The sequence below is a fragment of the Myotis yumanensis genome, unplaced genomic scaffold (genome assembly GCF_028538775.1).
Source record: "Myotis yumanensis isolate MYYU_CA2020_CCGP unplaced genomic scaffold, mMyoYum1.0.hap1 SCAF_2, whole genome shotgun sequence".
Classification (NCBI taxonomy): domain Eukaryota; kingdom Metazoa; phylum Chordata; class Mammalia; order Chiroptera; family Vespertilionidae; genus Myotis; species Myotis yumanensis.
Genome location: NW_027223753.1, coordinates 16,402,444 through 16,424,150, shown reverse-complemented (window position 1 = coordinate 16,424,150; position 21,707 = coordinate 16,402,444). Strand labels below are relative to the sequence as shown.

General features: G+C 51.0%; 1 protein-coding gene across 1 annotated transcript; it reads left to right on the top strand.

Annotated features, from left to right (window-relative positions):
• The first annotated feature begins 1,037 nt into the window (after window positions 1-1,037).
• ZNF683 (zinc finger protein 683) lies at window positions 1,038-19,363 on the top strand. Its single transcript, XM_070403068.1, is given in 11 exon segments — window positions 1,038-1,123; window positions 11,926-12,053; window positions 12,930-13,041; window positions 13,044-13,070; window positions 13,073-13,135; window positions 14,729-15,405; window positions 16,261-16,389; window positions 17,419-17,713; window positions 17,716-17,750; window positions 18,940-19,094; window positions 19,177-19,363. Coding segments are annotated over 10 exon segments (1,794 nt in total). The 5' UTR covers window positions 1,038-1,123; window positions 11,926-11,939.
• The last annotated feature ends 2,344 nt before the right edge of the window (window positions 19,364-21,707 follow it).

The window sequence follows — 21,707 nt, the reverse complement described above, 5'->3', positions numbered from 1 at the left end:
GAGAGAGAGAAACATCAATTTGCTGTTCCACTTATTTATTGGCTGATTCTTGTATGTGCCTTGACAGGGGATCAAACCCACACCTTGGTGCAGCTGGCATGATGCTCCAATCAGCTGAGCTACCCAGCCAGGGTTTATGTTCCTTTTTTTTTTTAAAGAGGACCTCCTCAATTCTAAAAGCTCCAGGCCCAATAAGACCTGGGTCTGCCCAAGTGGGATTCCAGAGCCCTGTCCACTGGCTTCAGGCCTTAACCTGCTGGTGGTCCCTTCCTCTCTCTGTGGTCAGTCTCTCCTACCCTGGTGGGTGGTGATGGGCAATGGAGATGCAAGGGGATAAGGAGCCCTGTAGTTCCCGTGGAGAAGCACGTTGAGCACTACAGAAAGTTGGAGCTGTGCCTCCTCAGCTCCTCCTGCGTTTGTCCCCAGAAGAAGAGCCACCTGGGACTATCCAGGGTATTTGGGCTGAAATAAGAGTCTGTGTGGGTGCTGCGGCCATCAGCTCATTCCTTCAATGCTGACCCATCCCGCAGCTCCAAAGGGCCTTGGCGGCTCTGATGTCTACTTCACAAGTGTGTTACTCCCGAGTCAGAAGCATCTCCAGGGAGCGCTGCAAACAAGGGGAGGAGGTGCACTTGACTGGCCTAAGTGTTCTGAGGTGTGGGGAGGAGGTGTGTGAGGAGGATTTGAATGATGTAATTTCTTAGCATAGATCAACTGACCGAGGGTGCATCCCTGTCAGGCGCTGGGTAATGCTGAGCCCTCAGACCCACATGGAAAAGCTCTGGATCCGAAGCTGGGAGGCCTTGTGATCTTGCACTGGGCTACATTTTATAAAAGAACCCGCCCCCCCACTCCTTCACTCAGCCTCTGGGGGTTTCCTGGAAACAGGGTGGTGGTGAGAGTGGCCACAGACTCCCCTCAGGGGTTATTTTGGAAGGTAACACCTTCCCTCTGCTTACCACAGCCTCCTCCCGAGAGCCTCCCCACCTCCTAGCACCCAGCTGCTGACAGCTGGCAGAGGGAAACTACAAGGCCAGAAGCTGAGCTGGTCTGATCAGGAGAAGCCAGCGGTGGAGAGAGGTGGGGAACGAGGCCCCTGCGTGGACACCCACGTGGGCACCAGGTAGGGGCTCCAGGCCAGGAGGCTCGGACGCCACAAAAGCAGCCACATGGCCCTAGAACCCTCGCCCAGGAGCCTGTTTCTAAGGGGGGACTGAATGAGGGGTGTCCGAGATGTGTAGGAGCTCCTCTTCCTTGCACCCATTTTAAGTCATAGAAACCAAGGAAGTGACTTGAAAGAAGCTCCCAGAACAAGTTAGTGACAGAATTGGGCTAAAACCCAGATCTCCCAGCTCTACCCTATCTTCCCACAATCCCAACTTTCCCTTGTCCAGAAATCCCTGGTATCCAGAACTTTCCCAAGTGTTTCCTGAGACTTCATGGAATATTCTAGAAACACAATTTCTTTTGTTGTTATTGTTGTGTGTGTGTGTGTGTGTGTATTTAATATTTTTATTGATTTCAGAGAGGAAAGGAGAGGGAGAGAGAGATGAGAGAATCATCTATACTCTGCCGCCTGCACACCCCCAACTGAGGATTGAGCCCTCAACCCAGACATGTGCCCTGACCAGAATCTAACTGTGACCTCTTGGTTCATAGATTGAGGCTCAGCTGAGCCATGCTGGCAGGGGTAGAAACATAATTTCTAATAACATTTATTGGAAATGTACATGTATAACAAAAACTAAATACATTTCTATGATTGGTCTTGTTATGACATAATTATTGATTTAATAAATGGTATGCTGTCCCAAGTGTTGTGTACGCCCCAACTGTAATGGCTGAAATCCACCACCACCTTCTCTTTGAGGCCACACTTCCCATGAGTTACTCCCAGGCAGTGACTGAGCAGGCAAGGACAGGAATGCAGGGTCCTCCCAGGAGGTGAGGGAGTCCTCTGGTGGGCAGTTTTGGATAGAGAATTCCCGTTGGCTCTGCTGGAACTTTCTTAGAATTGCAGTCTAAGACTTTTCCTGCCCAACCTCCATTCCTTCCTCTGTTCTCCGTGAGGGGTCACCTACACCATGACCTGACGGCATTCCTAGCTTCCTCTGGCTCCTTGTCCACTTTCCGCTCCCAGGTATTTTCCCCATAAACCCCTCCCACATCTAATCCCCTGGTAACATTTGCTTCTCAGAGGACCTGAACGAACACATCTAGAATTCCTACAAGAGTCAGTGTGGTTCATTCAGTGTTTGAGCGTCAACCTATGAACCAAGAGGTCACAGTTTGATTCCCAGTCTTGGGCATATGCCTGGGTTTCAGGCTCGATCACCAGTGTGGGGACTGTGGGAGGCAGCAGATGAATAATTCTCTCTCATCGTTGCTGTTTCTATCTCTCCCTCCCTCTTCCTTCCTCTCTGAAATCAATAAAAATATATTTTAAAAAAAGAATTCCTACAAGAGATTAACCAATGAGCTTATATGCATAGCCCATGGACAGATAATAGTATGGGGAAGGCCAGGGAGAGGATGGAGGTGGGGTAGAGGGGGACAATGGAGGGAGGGGGGAAAAGGGACATCTGTAATAATTTCAACAATAAAAATAAATTTTTAAAAAAGAATTCCTACAAGGTTCATGAACTATTCTTCAATGCATAAATGCATTGTTTTATTTCAATAGACATTCTTCAATTTCATATTAATGAATTCATCAACCACATATTGAGTTGGCTTAAGATATTTGATAATCTATGTTTACAACTTGTCTTATTATTTCAGCGTGTGATACTCAATGCTTACTGTCTATTCAAAATAAGAATCAATTTTTGATCACTTCTTATAGCAGTTAACTTGTGACACCTCTGTTATTTTGTGAGAGGCTGGCTATCTCCTTTAATCTAGAGGGGATGACCTTCTGGTAGGATTTTGCTAATATATTCTTACTTTATAAGTGTTCCATAGGAAATGTGTTTGAAAGGGGTGGGCCTGGCCGGCCTGGCTCAATGGTTGAGCATCAATCTATGAACCAGGAGGTCAAGGTTCGATTCCCAGTCAGGGCACATGCCTGTGTTGGGGGCTCGATCCCCAGTAGGGGGTGTGCAGGAGGCAGCTGATCAATGATTCTCTCTCATCGTTGATGTCTCTATCTTTCTTTCCCTCTTCCTTCCTCTCTGAAATCAATTAAATGAAAAAAGAAAAGAAAAGAAAAAAGGCTGGCCTGAACCCATCTTAAACATGTGTACCTTCTCAGCTCCTGCATCTGCTCACGGCAATGGGCTTTAGGCAGCGCCTCTGGCTGAGGGCAAGCAGAGTTTGGTATTGTCAGAATCCCCAGGGAACAAGTCTTCCAGAATTCGTGCTTGCCCACCCTGACCAGAGAGGAGACCCTCAGTTTTGTAAGCCATTCCGTGTTGACCCCTTTGGTCTCCTTTGATGTGATGATATTGTTGGATGTCTGGGGGTTTTGATCAAGATGAGAATATTTTCAAGTTAAAAGACTTTTGCTATGAACGGTGTCTCAAATTTCTCTTGTATACTTTTCAAGGTGTTTTCACAAATGGCTCAATTAGCTCTGAAAATGTCCCTGTGAGTCTTAGAGCACAAGCTCTGGAGTTAGGCCTGGGTTTAAATTCTAGCTCATTATGTGACCCTGGGCAAGCCATTTAACATCTCTGAGCCTTATTTCCTTTCCTGTGAAATAGAGATGCTACTTCCTCTGGAAGGATGCGGGGAGATCCTGTGCATTTTAATGGTGAGCTGAGCAGACGAGGCCTCAGAGGCTAAATCAGGGGGTCTGAGGAGCCACTGAAGCATTTTGAGTGGTTGGCGACATGGTGAAATTACCTTCCCTGCCATGGTCCAGACAGAAGAAACCTCCTGTTTTGTGTTCTGTGCTCCCTCAACACTTTGTCTCTCTTTAAAAAAATGTTTTTATTGATTTTTAGAGAGAGAGAGGAAGGAAGAGGGAGAGAGAAAGAAATATCGATGATCAAGAACCATCAATCAGCTGCCTCCTGCACACCCTCTACTGGGAAGTGAGCCCACAACCCAGGCACGTGCCCTGACCAGGAATTGAACCAGTGACCTCTCAGTGCATGGGATGATGCTCAACCAACTGACCCAGGGCAACACTTTGTCTCTTAAAGGTCTTCACCATTATCCCTTATTGGGTCTTTTCTACTTAGTCTGGGAGATTTCAGGGGGCCAGAGCAGATGTAGAGTCTACTGAGGTTCAGATACTATGGGTTAATATTATAACTAATGCTGCTATGCACATTCATGTACAAGTTTTTGTATGAACATGTTTTCAATTTTATATATATATATGTGTGTGTGTGTGTGTGTGTGTGTGTGTGTATATGTGTGTGTGTGTGTGTGTGTAGAATTGTGGGGTCATATGGTAACTCTCTATTTAACTTTTTGAAACTGTCAAACTTTTCCAAAGTGGCTGCATCATTTTGCATTCCCAACAGCAGTGTGTAAGGGTTCCAATTTCTGCACACTGGCACCAACACTTGTATTTTATTATACTTTAAAATATTATAACCATCCTAGTGGGTGTGAAATGGTAATTCATTGTGGTTTTGATTTGCATTTCCCTAATGACTTACTTATGTGGAATATTTTTTTATGTGCCATTTGTATATTTTCTTTGGAGAAATGTCTGTTCATATACTTTGCTTGTTGTTGTTTTTTTCTTTAAAAAAAATAACTTCAATAGACCTTTTAGGAATTGGTAGATGGAATAATTTTTAAGTGTTAAACATTTATTATAAATAGAATGTATGTATATAATTACAGAGTATAGAACACTAAAATAAAAAGTAAAATGAAAAAGTAGAAATAGTTTTCCCTTTTTTAATCTCCAGCCTTACTCCTACAAGTAACCACTATTAATAGCTTCTTATATATCCTTCTAGGATTTCTCTCTTTTAAAAAAAATTTTTTTAATTGATTTCAGAGAGGAAGGGAGAGAGAGAGAGAGAGAGAAAGAGAGAGAGAGAAACATCAATGAGGAGAATCACTGATTGGCTGCCTCCTGCACACCTCCTACTGGGGATCAAGCCTGCAACCTGGGCATATGCCCTGAGTGGGAATCGAAGCCCGACCTCCTGGTTCATGGTCAACGCTCAGCCACTGAGCCATGTCGGCTGGGCTAGGATTTCTCTTTTTTATTAAAGTATAGGCGACAAAAAATATTAGTTTCAAGTATACAACATAGTGATTCTACTACTTTGCTTGTTTTTATTTGTCCTTTATTATTGAGTTGTAAGAGTTGTTTATATATTCTGGATACAAGTTATTTGTGAGATATATGATTTGGCAATATTTTCTCCCATTCTGTAGATCATCTTTTCACTAAAAAAAAAAAAATCATTGAGGTGAAATTCACATAACATAAAGCCAGCCATTTAAAGAGAACAATTCTTTGGTGTGGTAAACACAGAATACAATATACAGATGATGGATTGTAGAATTGTATACCTGAAATCTGTATAATTTTATTACCCAATGTCACCCAATAAATTCAATAAGTAAAATAAAGTGAACAATTCACTGGCATTTAATACATTCATAATGTTGTGCAACTGCTACCTATATCTAATTCCAAACATTTCCATATCTTTTCAAATCTGGATGCCTTTTAAAAATATATTTTTCTTACCTAACTGCCCTGGCTAGAATCTCCAGGCAATGTTGAATAGAAGTGGTGGGAGTGGATGTCCTAGTCTTATTCCTGATCTGAGAGTGAAAGCCACAAAGCTTTCACCATTAAGTACAACGTTGGTGGTGGTGGTGTGCTTTTTGTAGTTAGGAGTATTCTAGCTCCAGTGGATTTGAATCCCAGTTATGTGACCTCTTGCCAGGATGAGGAAACTTCCTGTTCCTAGTTGGGTAAGTGTTTTTATTAGGAAAGGGTGTCAAGTGCACTTTCTGCATCTATTGAGATGATCATGTGGTTTTGGCCCTTTATCCTATTCATGTAGTGTATTACATTAATTGATTTTTGGATGTTAAGCCACTTCTGGTATGAATCTCGTTTAGTCATGGTATATAATCCTTCTTTTGTTGTGGATTTTTCCATCTATATTCCTAAGGACTATTAGTCTTTTCTTGTGATGTTTTTGGTTTTGGTATCAGGGCAATACTGGCCTCAGAGAATGAGCTGGGAAGTGTTCCCTTCTCTTCCGTTTTTTGGGAAGAATTTGTAAAGAATGATGATTAATTCTTTGAATGTTAGGTAGACTCCATTTGAGTCGTACCTTTTGGAGACAGGTGAAAACATGGAAAGTCCCAGGCCTCTGGGACCTTAGGCAGAGGCAGTGGAATCTGGGACACAGATCTGTCCTGATTGGTGGGCACATTATTTTAAAACATTTGGACCAACTTTGGAAAATATATAGAGTTTCACATAAAAATCCTGATTTAGCCAGAACCGGTGTGGCTCAGTGGATAGAGCGTCAGCCTGCGGACTCAAGGGTCCCTGGTTCGATTCCTGTCAAGGGCATGTACCTTGGTTGTGGGCACATCCCCAGTGGGGGGCGTGCAGGAGGCAGCTGATCAATGTTTCTCTCTCATTGATGTTTCTAACTCTCTATCCCTCTCCCTTCCTCTCTGTAAAAAATCAATAAAATATATTTTTTAAAAATCCTGATTTAAAAATTCTCTAGAAAAGTCAGAATCTGGCAACACTGGCTTCTAATTATGCTGAGTCATGGTGAATGGCCCCTGGTCCCTCATTTGCCTCCATCCCCTTCCTCCCTTGTGAATCCTGACACCAAGGCTGAGTGTCCTGTACCATCTGTACCATATTCATTCCTGGACCAATTGATGTTAACGGCATGGCCACTGTACGTGCTTGAGTTGATGCTACCTGGTTACCTTTACCGAGTATTTGTTTGCTCGTCTATAAAATGGGGACTTCGCCCAAGCTGGTTTGGCTTCTTGGATAGAGCATCGGCCTGCGGACTGAAGGGTCCGGGATATGATTCCGGTCAAGGCCACATGCCTGGGTTGTAGGCTCCATCCCCAGTAGGGGGCGTGCAGGAGGCAGCCAATCAGTGAGTCTCTCTCATCATTGATGTTTCTATCTCTCTCTCCCTCTCCCTTTTTCTCTGAAATCAATAAAAATATATTTTACACACACACACACACACACACACACACACACACAAAACAACAACAAAAACGGGGACATGAATAATTCTTACCGTGGAAGATTTTGAGAAAGATTAGATAATTGTAAAGACATTTGGCATATAGGAGGCACTCAATAAATCTTCCCTTTGTTTTTTTCATGGCTGTATAGTATTCTACTTCATGGCCATACATAATGTGTAGCATTCCTCTAATGGTGGACATATATGTGGACTTCAAATGTTCCCTCTTTCACACAAGGCTGGAAAGAGCATCCATGTACATGGTATGCAGTGTTGCATGGTAGTTAAGAGTATATTAGCTCCAGTGGATTTGAATTCCAGCTACTGCAACCCCTTTTTACCTCCTATCTTCTTAGAATGGTAGAGATGAGAGGATGGATGAGATGACCTCAGAATTCATTTGAAGACATATCTGCAAATTTTTCCACAGGACTGGAAAGTCAAGATGGGTACAGGGGAAGTTGCAAGAGTCTTGAGGTCCCTTCTGCAAATGTGAGAGCTGGCGCACCCTATCTCAGGATCTCTCCACCCTAGGGTGTGAAGCCAAAGCCAACTCATTGCATCTGATAGACTGGCAGCTGGGGACATGAGCTAAGTGGGTGTCAGGCAGAGGGAGGGAGGTGTCAACCACAGAGCAAGGTGAGGTGAGAGCACTGTGGACTGGGCTGAGCTCCCCACCCTCAGCCCTGCCCTTAGAGTCCACACACAGACCCTTAACCTTCTGGACCAATGATGGACCCAGACCCCCTCCTAGACTCCTTCTCTGGTGCCCTTCAGAAATATCCATGCAACAGAGCTCCGTGACCCACACACTAAGCTGGCAGGTAGCACAGCTGGCTGGCCTCAAGACTGGCATGGCAGTGGCTACAGATTGGAGAGTTTTTGAGGTTTTCAAAAAGGAAGTAGGGCTTCTGCCTGTAGCCTTATTCCTTCTCTTAATTACTGACCAAGCCAGCCTGACACCTTGCCTGTATCTCGCTTCCTGAACCCCCACACAAAAATAATACGCCCTGATGCTTGTACATCACTTTCTATTTCAGCAACACCCAGCAAGCCTTCTGATAACTGGATGTAAGTTCCAAGGTCTGGGTCATGTTCCTATGGGCAATATTCCCAACAACTAGTCCAATGCCAGATACATAGTTGGCAATCAGGAAATGTGTGAATGGCCCCAGCCACTTTCGCTCAGTGGTTAGAGCATCAGCCCTTAGACTGAAGGATCGTGGGTTCAATTCTAGTCAAGGGCACGTACCTCAGTTGCAGGCTCGATCCCTGGCCCTGTTCAGGGCAGGTGGGAGGCAACCAATTGATGTGTCCCTCTCACATCGTTGTTTCTCTCTCTCTGTCTCTCCCCTTCCCTTCCACTCTCTCTAAAAATCAACAGGAAAAAATATCCTTGGGTGAGGGTAACCAAAAATATATACAAATAAATTAAAGAAAGAAATATGTGAATGAACAAGTGAGTGAATGAAGGACAGGCTCTTGAAGTGCTTGCAGGGTGCCAGATGCTAATTCCACTTGTTCGTTTCCCCAGTCCTTAACTTGGGTCTCCATCCATCTTGATTTCCCTGGGGGTCCTTTGGCTCCCGAAGGGAATCCAGGCTCGACTATACCACAGTTGTGGCCCTTTTTACTTCTTCATCGGACCCCCTCCAGCAACTCTTCCCTGAGCTCTCCTTCCCCTCCGGGGATGTCATAGCCCCAACTTAGGTTATGTGACTTTGAGTCGAGCGCTTTCCTTCTCAGAGTGTCAGTTTCTTGCCTGTGAAGCGGGGACAATTGCATCCATTTTGCAGGGTCATTGTGCTGACTGAGGTAAACAAAGCATGTCGAAGTGTTTGGCAGGCTTCCTGGCACGTGGCGAGGGTGGAGTGCTTAGAGCAGTGATTATTGTGGTGTGTCGACTGGGGAAGACTGCCTTGGATGAGAGCAGTGGTCTCCAAACAGGCGTTAATGAACAAAGCAATACAACGGAATATAGTTCGTCTGTAAAAGTGTGTGCTGCCCAGATTCTGGTCTCCCAAAGTGAGCCAGAAAGAGCCATCACAATTTAAACACTTTTAGAAAGTTGACTTGCAGACACTTGCCTACCTAGGCAAAGATTGATGTCCAATATTAACAATATAACCCACATTGGTCAAGTGCTTGCTAAGGACCAGAGCTTGATGTGAATGATCTTGAGGAATCTTCAGAAAGACCCTGTGAGGCAAAAACTATTATTATCCCCATTTGACAGATGAGAAAAGAAGGACAGAGAAGTTAAATGACTTGCCATAAGGTCACAGAGCTAGGGTTAAATCCAGCAGAGCTAATATTCTTAACCACGCTGCATATTATCTCTGAATGGAGGTCCTTTCCAGTCCTGTGTGGAGCAGAGAAAAATTGGAGTCCACCAATAGAGGAATGCTATCGATTATGTCCATTCCTGCAACAGAGTACTACATAGTCAAGAAAAATCTGGAGGCAGCCCTAGCTGGTTTGGCTAAGCAGATAGAGCATCGGCCTGCAGACTGAAGGGTTCTGGGCTCAATTCTGGTCAAGGGCACATGCCCGGTTGCAGGCTTGATCCACAGTAGGGGGTGGTCAGGAGTCAGCCTATCAATAATTTTTCTTTCATTATTGATGTTTCTATCTCTCTCTCCCTCTCCCTTCCTCTCTGAAATCAATAATATATATATTATATATATAAACCAGGAGGCAGATGTCTGTGTTCTGGCATGAAATTATGGCCATGGTAGATTGTTGGATAGGAAAAGCTGAAGAACAATATGCATCGCATAATTCATTTTTATCTAAAGCAAAATTTGAAAGTCCATCTGCCTGTTCATAGGTTCATAGACAAATGTCTGGAAGAATAAACACAAAACAATTCCTTTGACCACTGGGAAATTGTGGAGGGGAGCTTCCATTTTTTAAAATCTCTATTTGTTTTATATATTCATGACTCACAAGCATGCATTTCTCTGTGTTCTTGAATAATCTCTTGCAGCCTCCACACTCTATCCGGATTAGAGAAAGGATTTCCAGGAGGGGGAGATTAGAGATGGGACAGGAGGAGGAAGACGTGTGTTGCCTCCTGCCCTCTCCTCGGTGAGATCAGATTCCCGCTGTCTTCTCTGTCTCACCCAGGATCCTTCTGTTGCCTGCTCTCGTCTCTGCCTGTTCCTGTCCCTGCTGTCACCTGTCTTCCCTGTCATCATCACTGTCCATCTCTGTTTCAGTTGGGCCCCGTCCCCAGAAGGACCCCAGCTCCAGCCTCTGAGCCCTCTCTGTCCCTCTCTTGCTCGGGGTTCTCTGAGAACCAGATAGCAACCCCCTCCTCCTCCTCACCCCCAGATACTGACATTTCAGTGGCCCAGTTCACTGCATGTGTTTGTCCAAATGCATGTGTTTGTCACTCACTTTCAATGAGTGACAAACACATGCATTTGGACGGAGTACATCTCTATGCCCGTCATTTTATTATAAAGTCTGCGGAGAGCGTTTGCTGCACATAAAGCACCTCTGACCCCTTGTAAGAACTTGGTGTCCCTGAGGGGGCACTCAGCCACCAGCTGAGAACCACTGAAAACAGGAAGGGATGCTCAATACATCCCTAACGTGTTTCCAAAACAAAAACAAAACAAACAACCATCATGGTGTCCTGTAGAGTTTTCACATGTAGATAAAGGCTGGTGGGCGCCCCCCCTCACCCCTGTTGTCAGATCTCACAGGGCCCTAGACTGCCTGCCTGCCCCCTTCTTCCTATTTGTGGCAAATAAATAGGAAGTCAAATGTAGCACCTTCACATCAGCTCTTGCAGCCACTGGGGCTTCAGCCACAGGCAGCGGCTGCCCCGGCCGCCAGCCCTCCTCCCCCCTTCCCCAGCCAGAGGTGACCACAGAGCCAGGTGAAGAGCCTCAAGCAGGAGGCCCCTCCGTTGGGGTGTTTGCTCTGAGGCCTGGGCAGGGCTGGAAGGAGTTGGGGAAGAGGGAAGGAGTTTGTGTTGTGGTGGGTGCTGGGGTGCCCAGGAGCACATGGGGTCAAGAGGGAAGGGTAGTTACTGAGGGGAAGGGGAAGGGCCTTGGGACATGTGTTGAGCTGAGGTGGTCCCGTGCTTTGCGACCTTCAGTGAAAGATGGCAGAGAAGCGAGGAGATGACTGAGCAGACAGCTGAGCTCAGGGCATCTTCCTGGCAGGCCACTCTCTTAGACAGACCCTGGGGAGAGAGCTGGGGGGGCAGTCTGGGTGGCAGGGCTCTGGGACCTCCTTAGCTGCCCAGAAAAGCTGTGTGGATGAGCGGATGCAGGGGCTCTGCTTGGTGGACAGTTTCCCTTGGCGGGGAGCCTGTGGTGGGAGCCTGTGGTGGGTAGTCATGGAGCCATGAGTCCCTCCCAGCATGGAGGAGAGTGGCTTCCCAGTTCCCTGTGGCCCCAAGGAGTCTGGAATATTCCCTCAGATCTCTGAGCTCACTTGTGTATAACCTTCATGAAGACCCTCCTCTCTTCTCTCTTCCTCGCTCCTCATCTCTGATTGGCTAGTCTCCACTCGAGCCTCTTCCTGCACCTACCAGGAGCACATCATTGGCTTCTAAATGTCAGCATTGAGAGAGTCCTTACACATCAAATGGTCCAATCTGCCCATTTTGCAGATAGGGAAACGGAGGCCGGGAGGGCAGTGACTGGCTCAAGGTCACACGATGGTTTAATGGGAGAGCCAGCCCTGGAAGCCATGCCATTTGGAGGACCTTTACTGCTCACCTGTGACTGACTTGTCTTTCCAGCAGGTAGTGGCGGCATGAAGGGGGGACCTGCTCCAGAATTGGGTTGTTGCTACAAGACCAAGCCCTTGAGGAGCACAGGGAACTCCCTGTCCCCCAGCCTGGACTTCCAGTCCTGCCAAGATGACCAGGTAAGGTGGGATAGCAGCCCTGCTTATGGAGGGAGGGGACGTTAGGAGGAAGTGGGGGAAATCTGGAGGGACCTGAGTTCCCATTGTCCCCTGGTCCTGAGCACCCCTGCCCCAGCCCCAGCGCATCATGGGGATGGGCCCTTGAGGTGCCAGACACCCTCTCCCGTGCCCTGGGGGCCAGACTCTCCTGTGAGCCATGAGAAAGGGGCAGGGCCACTCAGAGGCTTGGTTGTATGATTGTCGCCTTGGCCTTAGGGCCCATCTTGTGGGGTTTGCAATCTTTGTTGTTAATCCTCACCGAGGCTATTTTTCCATTGAATTTTAGAGAGAGTGGGAGGGAGGGGGAGAGACAGAGAGAGAGAGAGAAACATCGATGTGAGAGAGACACATTGATTGGTTGTTTCCCACACTCATCCCAACTGGGGCTGGGGATCGAGCCTGCAACCGAGGTACACGCCCTTTATTGGAATCGAACCTGAGACCCTTCAGTCTGCGGGCCGACGCTCTAACCTCTGAGCCAAACAGGCCAGGGTGGGTTTACAGTCTTGATGAGGATTTTCTTCAAGTTGTCCTTGGCTCCATTCAAAACAGAGTAGATGGTCTGAGACATGGTGGGACCAGGGTGGGTAGGAAGGGAGGTGGGAAGAATGCTAGGTAAGGGGCTCTAGGGGCAGCGGGAAGGTGATCCTGGGTAGGCATGAGAGTCCCCGGGGAAAGGAATCTCTGAGTGAGGGAAAGGGAAGCCATTGGACTGACAGTTATGGTGAGGGTGAGGGCTCTTAGCTTCTCCTCCTGCTTTGGAAGCCAAACTAGGGGTGGGATCATCCCAGGGACCCAGGAGTCACAGCCCCCGGCCCCTTGCCCCCTGCCCTCCAGGTGTTCCCAGCCTGCAGGCCGCTTCCAGACACAGTGGACATCCACGGCCCATCCTGTGCCAGTTGGCTGTGCCCCCTGCCACTGACACCAGCCAGGTCTGCCCTGTTGGCCTGCCCCAGAGCCTGGATCTCTGCCTATGTCCCTGCAGCTGGCACCCCCGGGCACAGCCCCACAGGGCCTCAGAGAGGACTCCCAGGCACGAGTAAGTCCAGGCCCCAGGGCTGCACTTGGTGGAGGCTGAGGTGGGGGTGCTGTTAGGCTTCAGGGTGGAAGGGGGAGGGGACCCAGTGTCACTGGTAAGGACAGAGCCTCAGGCACACTTGACTAGCACACTTTGGCCTGGAGTTCTGACCTAGGGGTGCAGGGGGCTCTCAAGGCGGTGACACCTGAGTCAGAGGAGGTGGGCAGTGGGATCTGGTGTAACCTGTGAGGACGGCACTTGCCCACCTCTTTGAGCTAGAGGAGTCTTTGTCATGAGTGAGGGGCACCGACTGGGAGTTGGGGTGGAGTCCGGTGCTGCTCTTTTAGCGCAAAGACCTTGGGAACATCAATGAGGCCAGTTTCTTCTTCCATAAAAGTCAGCTCTCACTATCCCTATGTTCTAGGCTTGTTGCATTTTAATACACCATTCCCTTAGGCCACTGTGACCTCCTGGAGGGCAGGGACTGGATGGTTGTGTCCTTTAGCCCTTACCCCCACCCCCTGTAAGAGCACGGAGCAAAACAGCTCAGTATAAAGTTGGTTGAGTGAATGAATGAGAATTCAAGCAGACTATATATATATTAGAGGCCCAGTGCACGAAATTCATGCATGGTGTGTGTGTGTGTGTGTGTGTGTGTGTGTGTGTGTGTTCCTCAGCCGGCCTGCACCCTCTCGCAATCCTGGACCGCTGGCTCCTAACCACTCTGCCTGCCTGCCTGCCTGATTGCCCCTAACCGCTTGCCTGCCTGCCTGATCGCCCCTAACCACCTCTGCCTCGGCCCCCGCCGTGGCGGCTTTGTCCAGAAGGATGTCCGGAATGACGTCTGGAAGGTCGTTCGGCTGTCTGGTCTAATTAGCATATTACGCTTTTATTATATATATATATATATAGTTTTTACTTCTTATCACGCCTGGTTAGCTCCTACCTCACTGTCTGTTGTATCTCAGTCCCCTTGCAAAGCTCTTCTCTACTTACCTCCTAAATATTCACCTGTTCCGGAACTCGGTCCAGAGCCCTCTTCCCTTCCCTTCTCTCCCTCTTCCTCCCCTCCTCTCCTCTCTCCTCCTCTTTCCCTCTGCTCTCCTGTTCTCTTTAGAGTGGCACTGTGTGCTAGGACCTCCTGCGATGATGGAAATGTTCTATGCCTGTGCTGTCTAATATCATACCTCATACCTACTGAGCTTTTTTAATGTGGCTAGTGCCACCAAGGAGCTGAAATTTTTATTGTATTTATTTTAATTAATTTCAGTGTGGATACATCTCAGGTGTCCATTTTGGACACAGCAGACCTAGTGTCATCCTCAAGTGATATCATCTGGGCCCCAGGCACTCAGCTCGGGCCTTGCCTTGACACTCCAACCGCCCACTTGGCTGCTCCATATGGTGTCTAGCAGGCTTCTTCAATGGCTTCCTCTCCCTACAGTTGTTCCGCACTGCCCCAATACTGGCCGCTTTTCTTGGCAAGAGTGATTGCAGACAGGAAAGTCCAGCGAGGGGAAAGGTCTTGTCCAGTCGCCAACCCCGGGGGGCAGGCTAGATGGGAGCAGCACTTTGGCCCAGCCTGTGGGGCCCTGACTGGCTTCCCTTTCCTTCTCAGAGCACCAGTCACCAGGGCCACATGCCAGCTCCACTGATGACGACAAACTCACAGCCATGTCCCCTCTGAGCAGGGATAAGATGGGAAGCCAGCAGGAACGAGCTGACGAGGAGGCCCCCTGCCCGTCCTCTCCTCACAACAGCTCCTCCCCAAACCCCTGGCAGAATGGAAAGTGCTCCAGCTCCTTGGCTTTCTGCTCCTGCCCCCCACCCATACCCATCTCCAAAGAACTCCCATTCCGCCTTCACCCCCTCTGCCCTGCATATCCACTTCTCCTGCCCCCGCCTTATCTGTTCACCTATGGGGCCCCTTCTGTCCAATGCCACCCTTTCTTCATGTTGCCCCAAGATACCTCCTACCCCACCAGGGCTGTGCCCAGTGTGCTGAGTGTCAGTGAGCCTGGGCACCACAGCTCCTGGGCGGAGACCCTGCGTCCCTACCCAGGGGCCTCTCAAGCCCCTGGTCAAATTCCACTGTCTCAGGCCCCGATTCCAGGCCCTGGAGCTGCCAGGACCTACTCCCCAGCGCCGGAGCATGCTGGCAGGGCGGCTCCAGCAAAGCGGGCCCCACTGGGCTCCCGCGCAGCCCTGCCTTACCCGCTGAAGAAAGAGAATGGCAAAATCCTGTACGAATGCAACGTGTGCAGCAAGAGCTTCGGGCAGCTCTCCAACCTCAAGGTATCGTCCTCCTGGGCTCCAATGCCCTCCCCCAATCCCCAGCACCCCCGCATCTTTTAATTTAATGGTGAATTTAGGCCTTGATCTCGGTCTCTCAGCATCTAGTGCAAAGCCCTTTCCTGAACAGCCATTCTTTCTAGATTCCCAGTTATATCTCCTCGTGTTTGTTTGTTTGTTTGTTTGAAGTTCAGTGGGCGAACGGGTAGATCTTAGTGAGACCCATACAACTGAGGACCAGCCTTTGTCAAGTGGGATCCCACAAACCAGCGCCCAGTGCCGTTGGCGTCCACCAGGGGGCGACCATGGGCACACCTCCATGTCAGCAAAGATGAGCGCTATGCATAAGTTGGCATTGCTGAAGCTGAGGAAAGGTTATGATTATTGAGGGAGATGCCTTCTTGATCCTCAGGCATGAGTTCCCAAACTTTAATGAGCCTCAAACTACCAAAAGAGCTAGTAAACATGCAGATTCCTAGGCCCCAGCCCAGGGATTCTAATTCAGATGGTCAGCGTGGGGCCTGAGAATCTACATTTTTAATGTTTTAATGTACTTCCGGGTGATGCTGATGCTGCTGGTCTGTGGACCACACTTTGAGAAGCACTGCTCAGGAGATACATTACCCCTTCCCTGGCCTTCTGACCACCGCCACCTCCCTCCCCCAGGGCAACAGAGAGAGGGGGTACCTGGGGGGTGGAAGAGAGGCCCTGAGCGGGGAGTGACAGAGAGGCGAGGGGTTTGAGAGGCCTTGATGCCAGAATGAGGTCCTGTGGAGATGTGGGTAGAGGTTCAGAGAGGACCCCAGGCCCTGCTGGGGCTCTGGGCAGTTGGCAGCATTTCTTCCATACCTGGCTCAGGTCCATCTGCGTGTACACAGCGGGGAGCGGCCGTTTCAGTGTGCCCTGTGCCAGAAAAGCTTCACCCAGCTCGCCCACCTGCAGAAGCACCGCCTGGTGCATACTGGGGAGCGGCCCCACAAGTGCCTGGTGAGACCCTTCTCCCCTCCTGCACTCCTGCAGGCAAGTGAGGAAGGAGTTCCAGACCCCTGGGGGAGGCCCCTGTGGCCTCCATTCCCAATCCTCCTGAGACGAGGGTGGGGCAGGGAGGGAGAGGAGGAGCATGAAAATGACCCCTCTGAGCCCCGAAGGGCCAGGAAGTGATATTGGAGGTGACTCCTGGGGTCTGGGGTGGGGAATAGAGGTGTCAGTCTGTGTGGGGAGGATAGTAAAGTTGGGGGTGGATACCTATTACCTTCTTTCCTGCTGGAGAAGTTAATGACAGAATGTGTACAAAGTACACAAACACTGCATATAAATAACATCAGCCCCAGGTTGGCTCTCTCCCTCTTTGAGCCTCCACAGTCCCCACTTGGGAGGTCAGAGGGCAGGGACTCTTACCCTGTTTTACACAAACAGAAAGGAAAGCAGCTGTGAGTCTGAGCTACGTGGGTTCAAATCCTTGCTCTGCCTCCAACTTGCTGTGGGGCCTTGGGCCGGTGGTTCAATCCCCTGAGCCTCTGCGTTCTCACTGTCCTATAGGGGTTGCACTAGTACTTAGTCATGCTTCCTCAGGGTCCTGGGGAAGACTACGCGAGACCAATTCCTAGCCTGTGGCTGCTCCCAAGAAATGTTAATTATACCCATGGAAGCGGCAGCCCCACTCATAAAGGTTGCATGTGATGACCTCATTCAGTCTATCATACCGATGAAGTTAAGTATTAACAGTCACATGTTACCAATAAGGTGGACAAGGCTCAGAGAGGGGAAGTCACCTACACAAGGCCGTGCAGGGAATAAAAGAACCAGGATACCAACCAGGTCTGCCTGGCTCCAATGTGCCAGACACTGTGGGTCCCAGGGTGGAATCCTGGGGTGGTGTGTGTGTGTGTGTGTTGGGGGGAGGGGGGCAGCTTCAGAGTCTGTACTACAGGGAAGTGGGGAGGGAGTGGGGAAGGGGAGCAGAGATCCTGAGCCAGCTGGGCGGGCACAACTGATGCCAGTGCTCATTCCCATCAGACGTGCCACAAGCGCTTCAGCAGCTCCAGCAACCTCAAGACGCACCTGCGCCTGCACTCGGGGGCCCGGCCCTTCCAGTGCAGTGTCTGCCCGAGTCGCTTCCCCCAGAACGTTCACCTGCAGCTGCACCATCGGCTGCACGCTCCACTGCCCTGCAGCCTGGCTCATACCCACCTACCTCTGGCATCTCTCACCTGCCTTGCCGGGTGGCACCAAGGGGCACTAGATCTTGTGATGGTGCCATCCGAGAGGCAGGTGGGCCAGGAAGCTGACAAGATTAAGGTGTCCTCAGCATCTCGGGGAAAGCAAGGGCAACCAGCCTGAGCAGTGGTGTCAGGACTGCTCTGGGGAGGGGCAGGGGCAGAGCGATTAAAGGATTTTCTCTCTAATCAGTTGAGGCCTCCTGAGCTTCAACAGTGGAGGGGGAAGCCGCCGTGTGTTTGCCAGACTTCACAACTCACCTTGGAGCAGGTCAAGACAGGCAGGAAGAGCCTGTGCTGCCCACACATGGAGTGGGTGCCTGCTTGGGTTTGGGTTCTGCCCCCTCTTGGGACCAGGTCCTTCATCTCGGTCACCGATGGACAGTCCAGCCTTCCGGGCCTCTGCAAGGTGCAGACTGTGCTGCCAAGAAGGGGCACGTCGCTCTCTCATCTGTCCAGATGTCTGTCTGCTGCTTCCCACCACCTCTTGTCTTAGTTCTTAGGAGGCCACGGTGCCCCTCAGCTGGTTACTCCCTGCCACGCATGGCCTGTACATGCCAGGATCGAACCCCCTGTGTGGGGAGATGGGCAGGAACTAAGGATGTCAGTGTCCACCATGACCCAGTAGCATGATGTCCCATGTGCCAGGACAGGCACCACAGAGGGCAAAGTGCTGGGCTCAGGGAAGGGGTAGAGGCCCTGCAAGGACTATAGGCAGAGAAGAACCGGCAAAGAGAGCCTGGGGAACTGGGACCCCCCTGGTGGCCTTTCTCTCCACAGTCCTAGAGGATCCCCTCAGAGGGGCAAGGTGTCCCCCACCCCCACTCGAGAGTTACAGAGGCAGCAGCAGGTGGGAAGGCAGCAGCTGGGAGGCAGCAGGTCCAGGCTATCTCTCAGCAAACAGTAGCTGTAATTAAACAACAATAGCTGGACATCTTCCAGCAGGGCGTCATTCCCAACCATGTGGGTTTCAGAGCGGCTTCCCCAGGGGTCCTGGTGGAGATGCTGGCTGTGTCCATCTCCAGGACAGAGAACCGGAGAGCCCACCACGGCTGACAATGGCAGGGTCGGCTTCAGCCCCCACCCCCCACCGGTAATCAAGGTCCCGGTTCCAAGCCCACCCAGTCACCGCTTTGGCCCCCCGCCAGGTGACAACCACGGGTAAGGCCCCGCCCAGTCGACGAGACCACGCCCATTCCAGCAACGGCCCCGCCCCTGTGTTCTAGCCCCTCCTTCGTGGGGGCGGGAAAGACCCTGCGCTCAGCCCCGCCCCCTGGCCCCAGCTCACCCCGATGCCTATTTCCCCGCCCTCCTCGTGCAGACCTCGCTTGCGGGGTGGCGGTATCTGCGGGCCCTGGCGCCCCCAGGAGACCCCGAGGCGCGCGGGCAGAGCCTGGGGGAGAAGGGGCTCTGTCGCCGGGTCCGGGCGGCCCCTACAAAGCGCACTCGCTGCCCCCGGGTCCGGGCAGCATCTGGGTGGGTCCCCGCGGCACGCGGGCGGGCGGGACCGCTGTTTGCTCTGGGGGACGGGCCCGGAGTAGGCGGTTCTCCGCTAAAGAGCGGATCCGGGTGGGCCCGGCGGCCCGAAGCGGTCAGGTTCCCCGACGTCCCGAGCCCGGGGCCTTGCCCTCGCCATGGCCGAGCGGCGCGAGGGCCTGGGGCTCCGCCTGGTCCGTCGCCTGGCCGGGTTAGGGGTGCGCAGGGGGAAGCGGACCCCGGAGGAGGCCAGAGCCCGGGATAGGTGAGGGATGGAGGAGGGCCGCGCGCGCGCGCGCGCGCGCGCGCGCGCGTGTGTGTGTGTGTGTGTGTGTAGCTGTCTGTTCGTCGGAGAGTGTAGTAGATATTAAAATAAGCGTATGTGAGATGTGAGTGTCTCGGAGCATAAAAATGTGTCGATTTTGTATTTTATTAATTTTTTACAGAGAGGAAGGGAGAGGGAGAGGGATAGAGAGTTAGAAACATCGATGAGATGAGAGAGAATCATCGATTCAGCTGCCTCCTGCACACTCCCTACTGGGGATGTGCCCGCAACCCAGGTACATGCCCTTGACCGGAATCGAACCCGGGACCCTTCAATCCGCAGACCGACGCTCTATCCACTGAGCCAAACCGGTCAGGGCAATGTGTCGATTTTGGATGTGTAAATGCGAAGACGGTCTTTATAAAGTCCCTGTGCTCTTTTGAAACTTTAAAACAACTTTTGCGATTTCCTTAAGTCAGGCTGCTTTAGCTTGACCGCCCTCCCATCTAGCCGCCTGCAGACAATTTCTTTACGGAGGAGATTAAAGGCGATGCAGTAACTCCCTCCGCCTGTGTGGACTTTGATTCCCACTAACAGGCCAGTTCCCTCTGCTCTTCCTGACCCTTTGTTACGAGTGTGACCGGCTCCTGAGTTGTCTTAGGCGGCACTGCACTTGCCCTTGTTGCCACGGCGAGGTTTTCCCTGTCATTCCAGGTCGCAATAGCAATCAGCCTCTCTTTGCCGCTTGCTGAGTGCCTCACTTGAATGATCTCATTTAATCCTTACAGCAGCTCTCTGGGACAGGTGTTCAGTGTGATTCAGACGTGGAAAAGGAGGTTCAGAGAGGCAAAGTGCCCTGTCCACCACACGACTGGGCAGTGGTGGGGCTGGAGGACAAGCTTGGGCAGTCTGACTCCAGAGCTCACATCCTGAAGCCTCGGCTGCTCTGTTGCCTTGAGAGACTGAAGGCCTGCAAGCCAGGGGGCCAGAGTCTGTCCTAGCCTCGCTGCCACTGGCCCTGTGACTCGGAACAAATAACTTCTTCTCTCCGAGCCCATTCACCGGCAGCTGATGCTTGAATGGGAGGAAAAAGGGGCTGTGTATGGCTAGGAGCTGGAATCGAGGACCCCAGTGGCTCCTGGGCCTATATCCCAGAAGAGGGTGGGGTGTTTGTGTGTCTGTACAGTTCAGTTACCCAGCAATTTGTTCTGATCTTATCATGACACAACTGTTTTCAGCTCACCTTGGGAGGAATGGGGGCGTGGTGGAGGCAGAGTGAGGGGAAGGGTTTGTACTGCTCTCTCACCCCAAAGAGAGAGGGGAGGGGCAGGGAGGGCCTAGCCACCCTATGCTGGGAAGCCTGGGTGAGCTGGGGGGGGGGGGGGGGTGTGCCCACACCCTGCTAGTGCCATGCCCTACCCCGCTGGAAGACACGCCCTCCCCCTTTACCCTTCCTGGCAGAAACCTGCCCTATAGGCCCAGGTGGCTCTGCCCCTCCCTTTCCCCACTTGAGAGGAGGTGGGGTTGGGGCGTAGGTGATTCAGCGATGTGGAGGGCAGGGGAGGGACTGCTAGGCTCCTGCAGTAGCATGATGACACATCCCGTGTATGCACTTGGGTTCAGTTCTCACAGCTGTGAGAATGGGACTGAGGCACGAGCCTCCGATTCCTGCTGGTTTCCCGGGTGGGGGTGAGAGTGCATGGAGGAGGCAGCCAAGGCACATCCTCATCTTGCCCCCCATTCGTGTGGTGATGTCCAACCAGCCTACAGAGTGGGATGGTCCCAGTGTCTTACTCCCAAGGCTCACTAGCCGTGTGATTCTAGGCTTCACCTCTCCGGCCTCTGTTTCCTTACCTGAAAAATGGGGCACTAATATCCACCTTTTAGGGTTATTTTGAGGCTTAAGAGAGATCGTGTAGGCACAACACCCAGTGCTAAGCCTGGCATAGGGAGTGCTTCAGCAAATGGCGAGCTTTTGAATTATCGGGGCACTGTCGCTTTTCTGTATTCTGGCCCTGATAGAGGCCTAGTCCCCACTTTTCTCCAAACCCAGCCCTCTTTCTCTGTCTCTGGGGGTGGAGCGGACAGGTGGGGGAGGGAGCAGAGAGGAGGCCGCTGTACAAGCTTCCCCTTCCCCCAGATTTCAGGAGCTCATCCAGGCTGTGGGCTCTGAGAGAAGTGAGAGAGGCTGCTGGGTCAGGTCTTGGGATCGGAGAGGAGAAGACCACCTCACTCCCTTCCTCCTGTGCTTCCTTTTCAGGCCCTGGGGTGGCCAGAGTTGCCCTGACCTGGCCCAAGGCCAGGGCAGCACTAACCATGTCAGCCTCAAGGTAGGAGAGAAGGCAAAG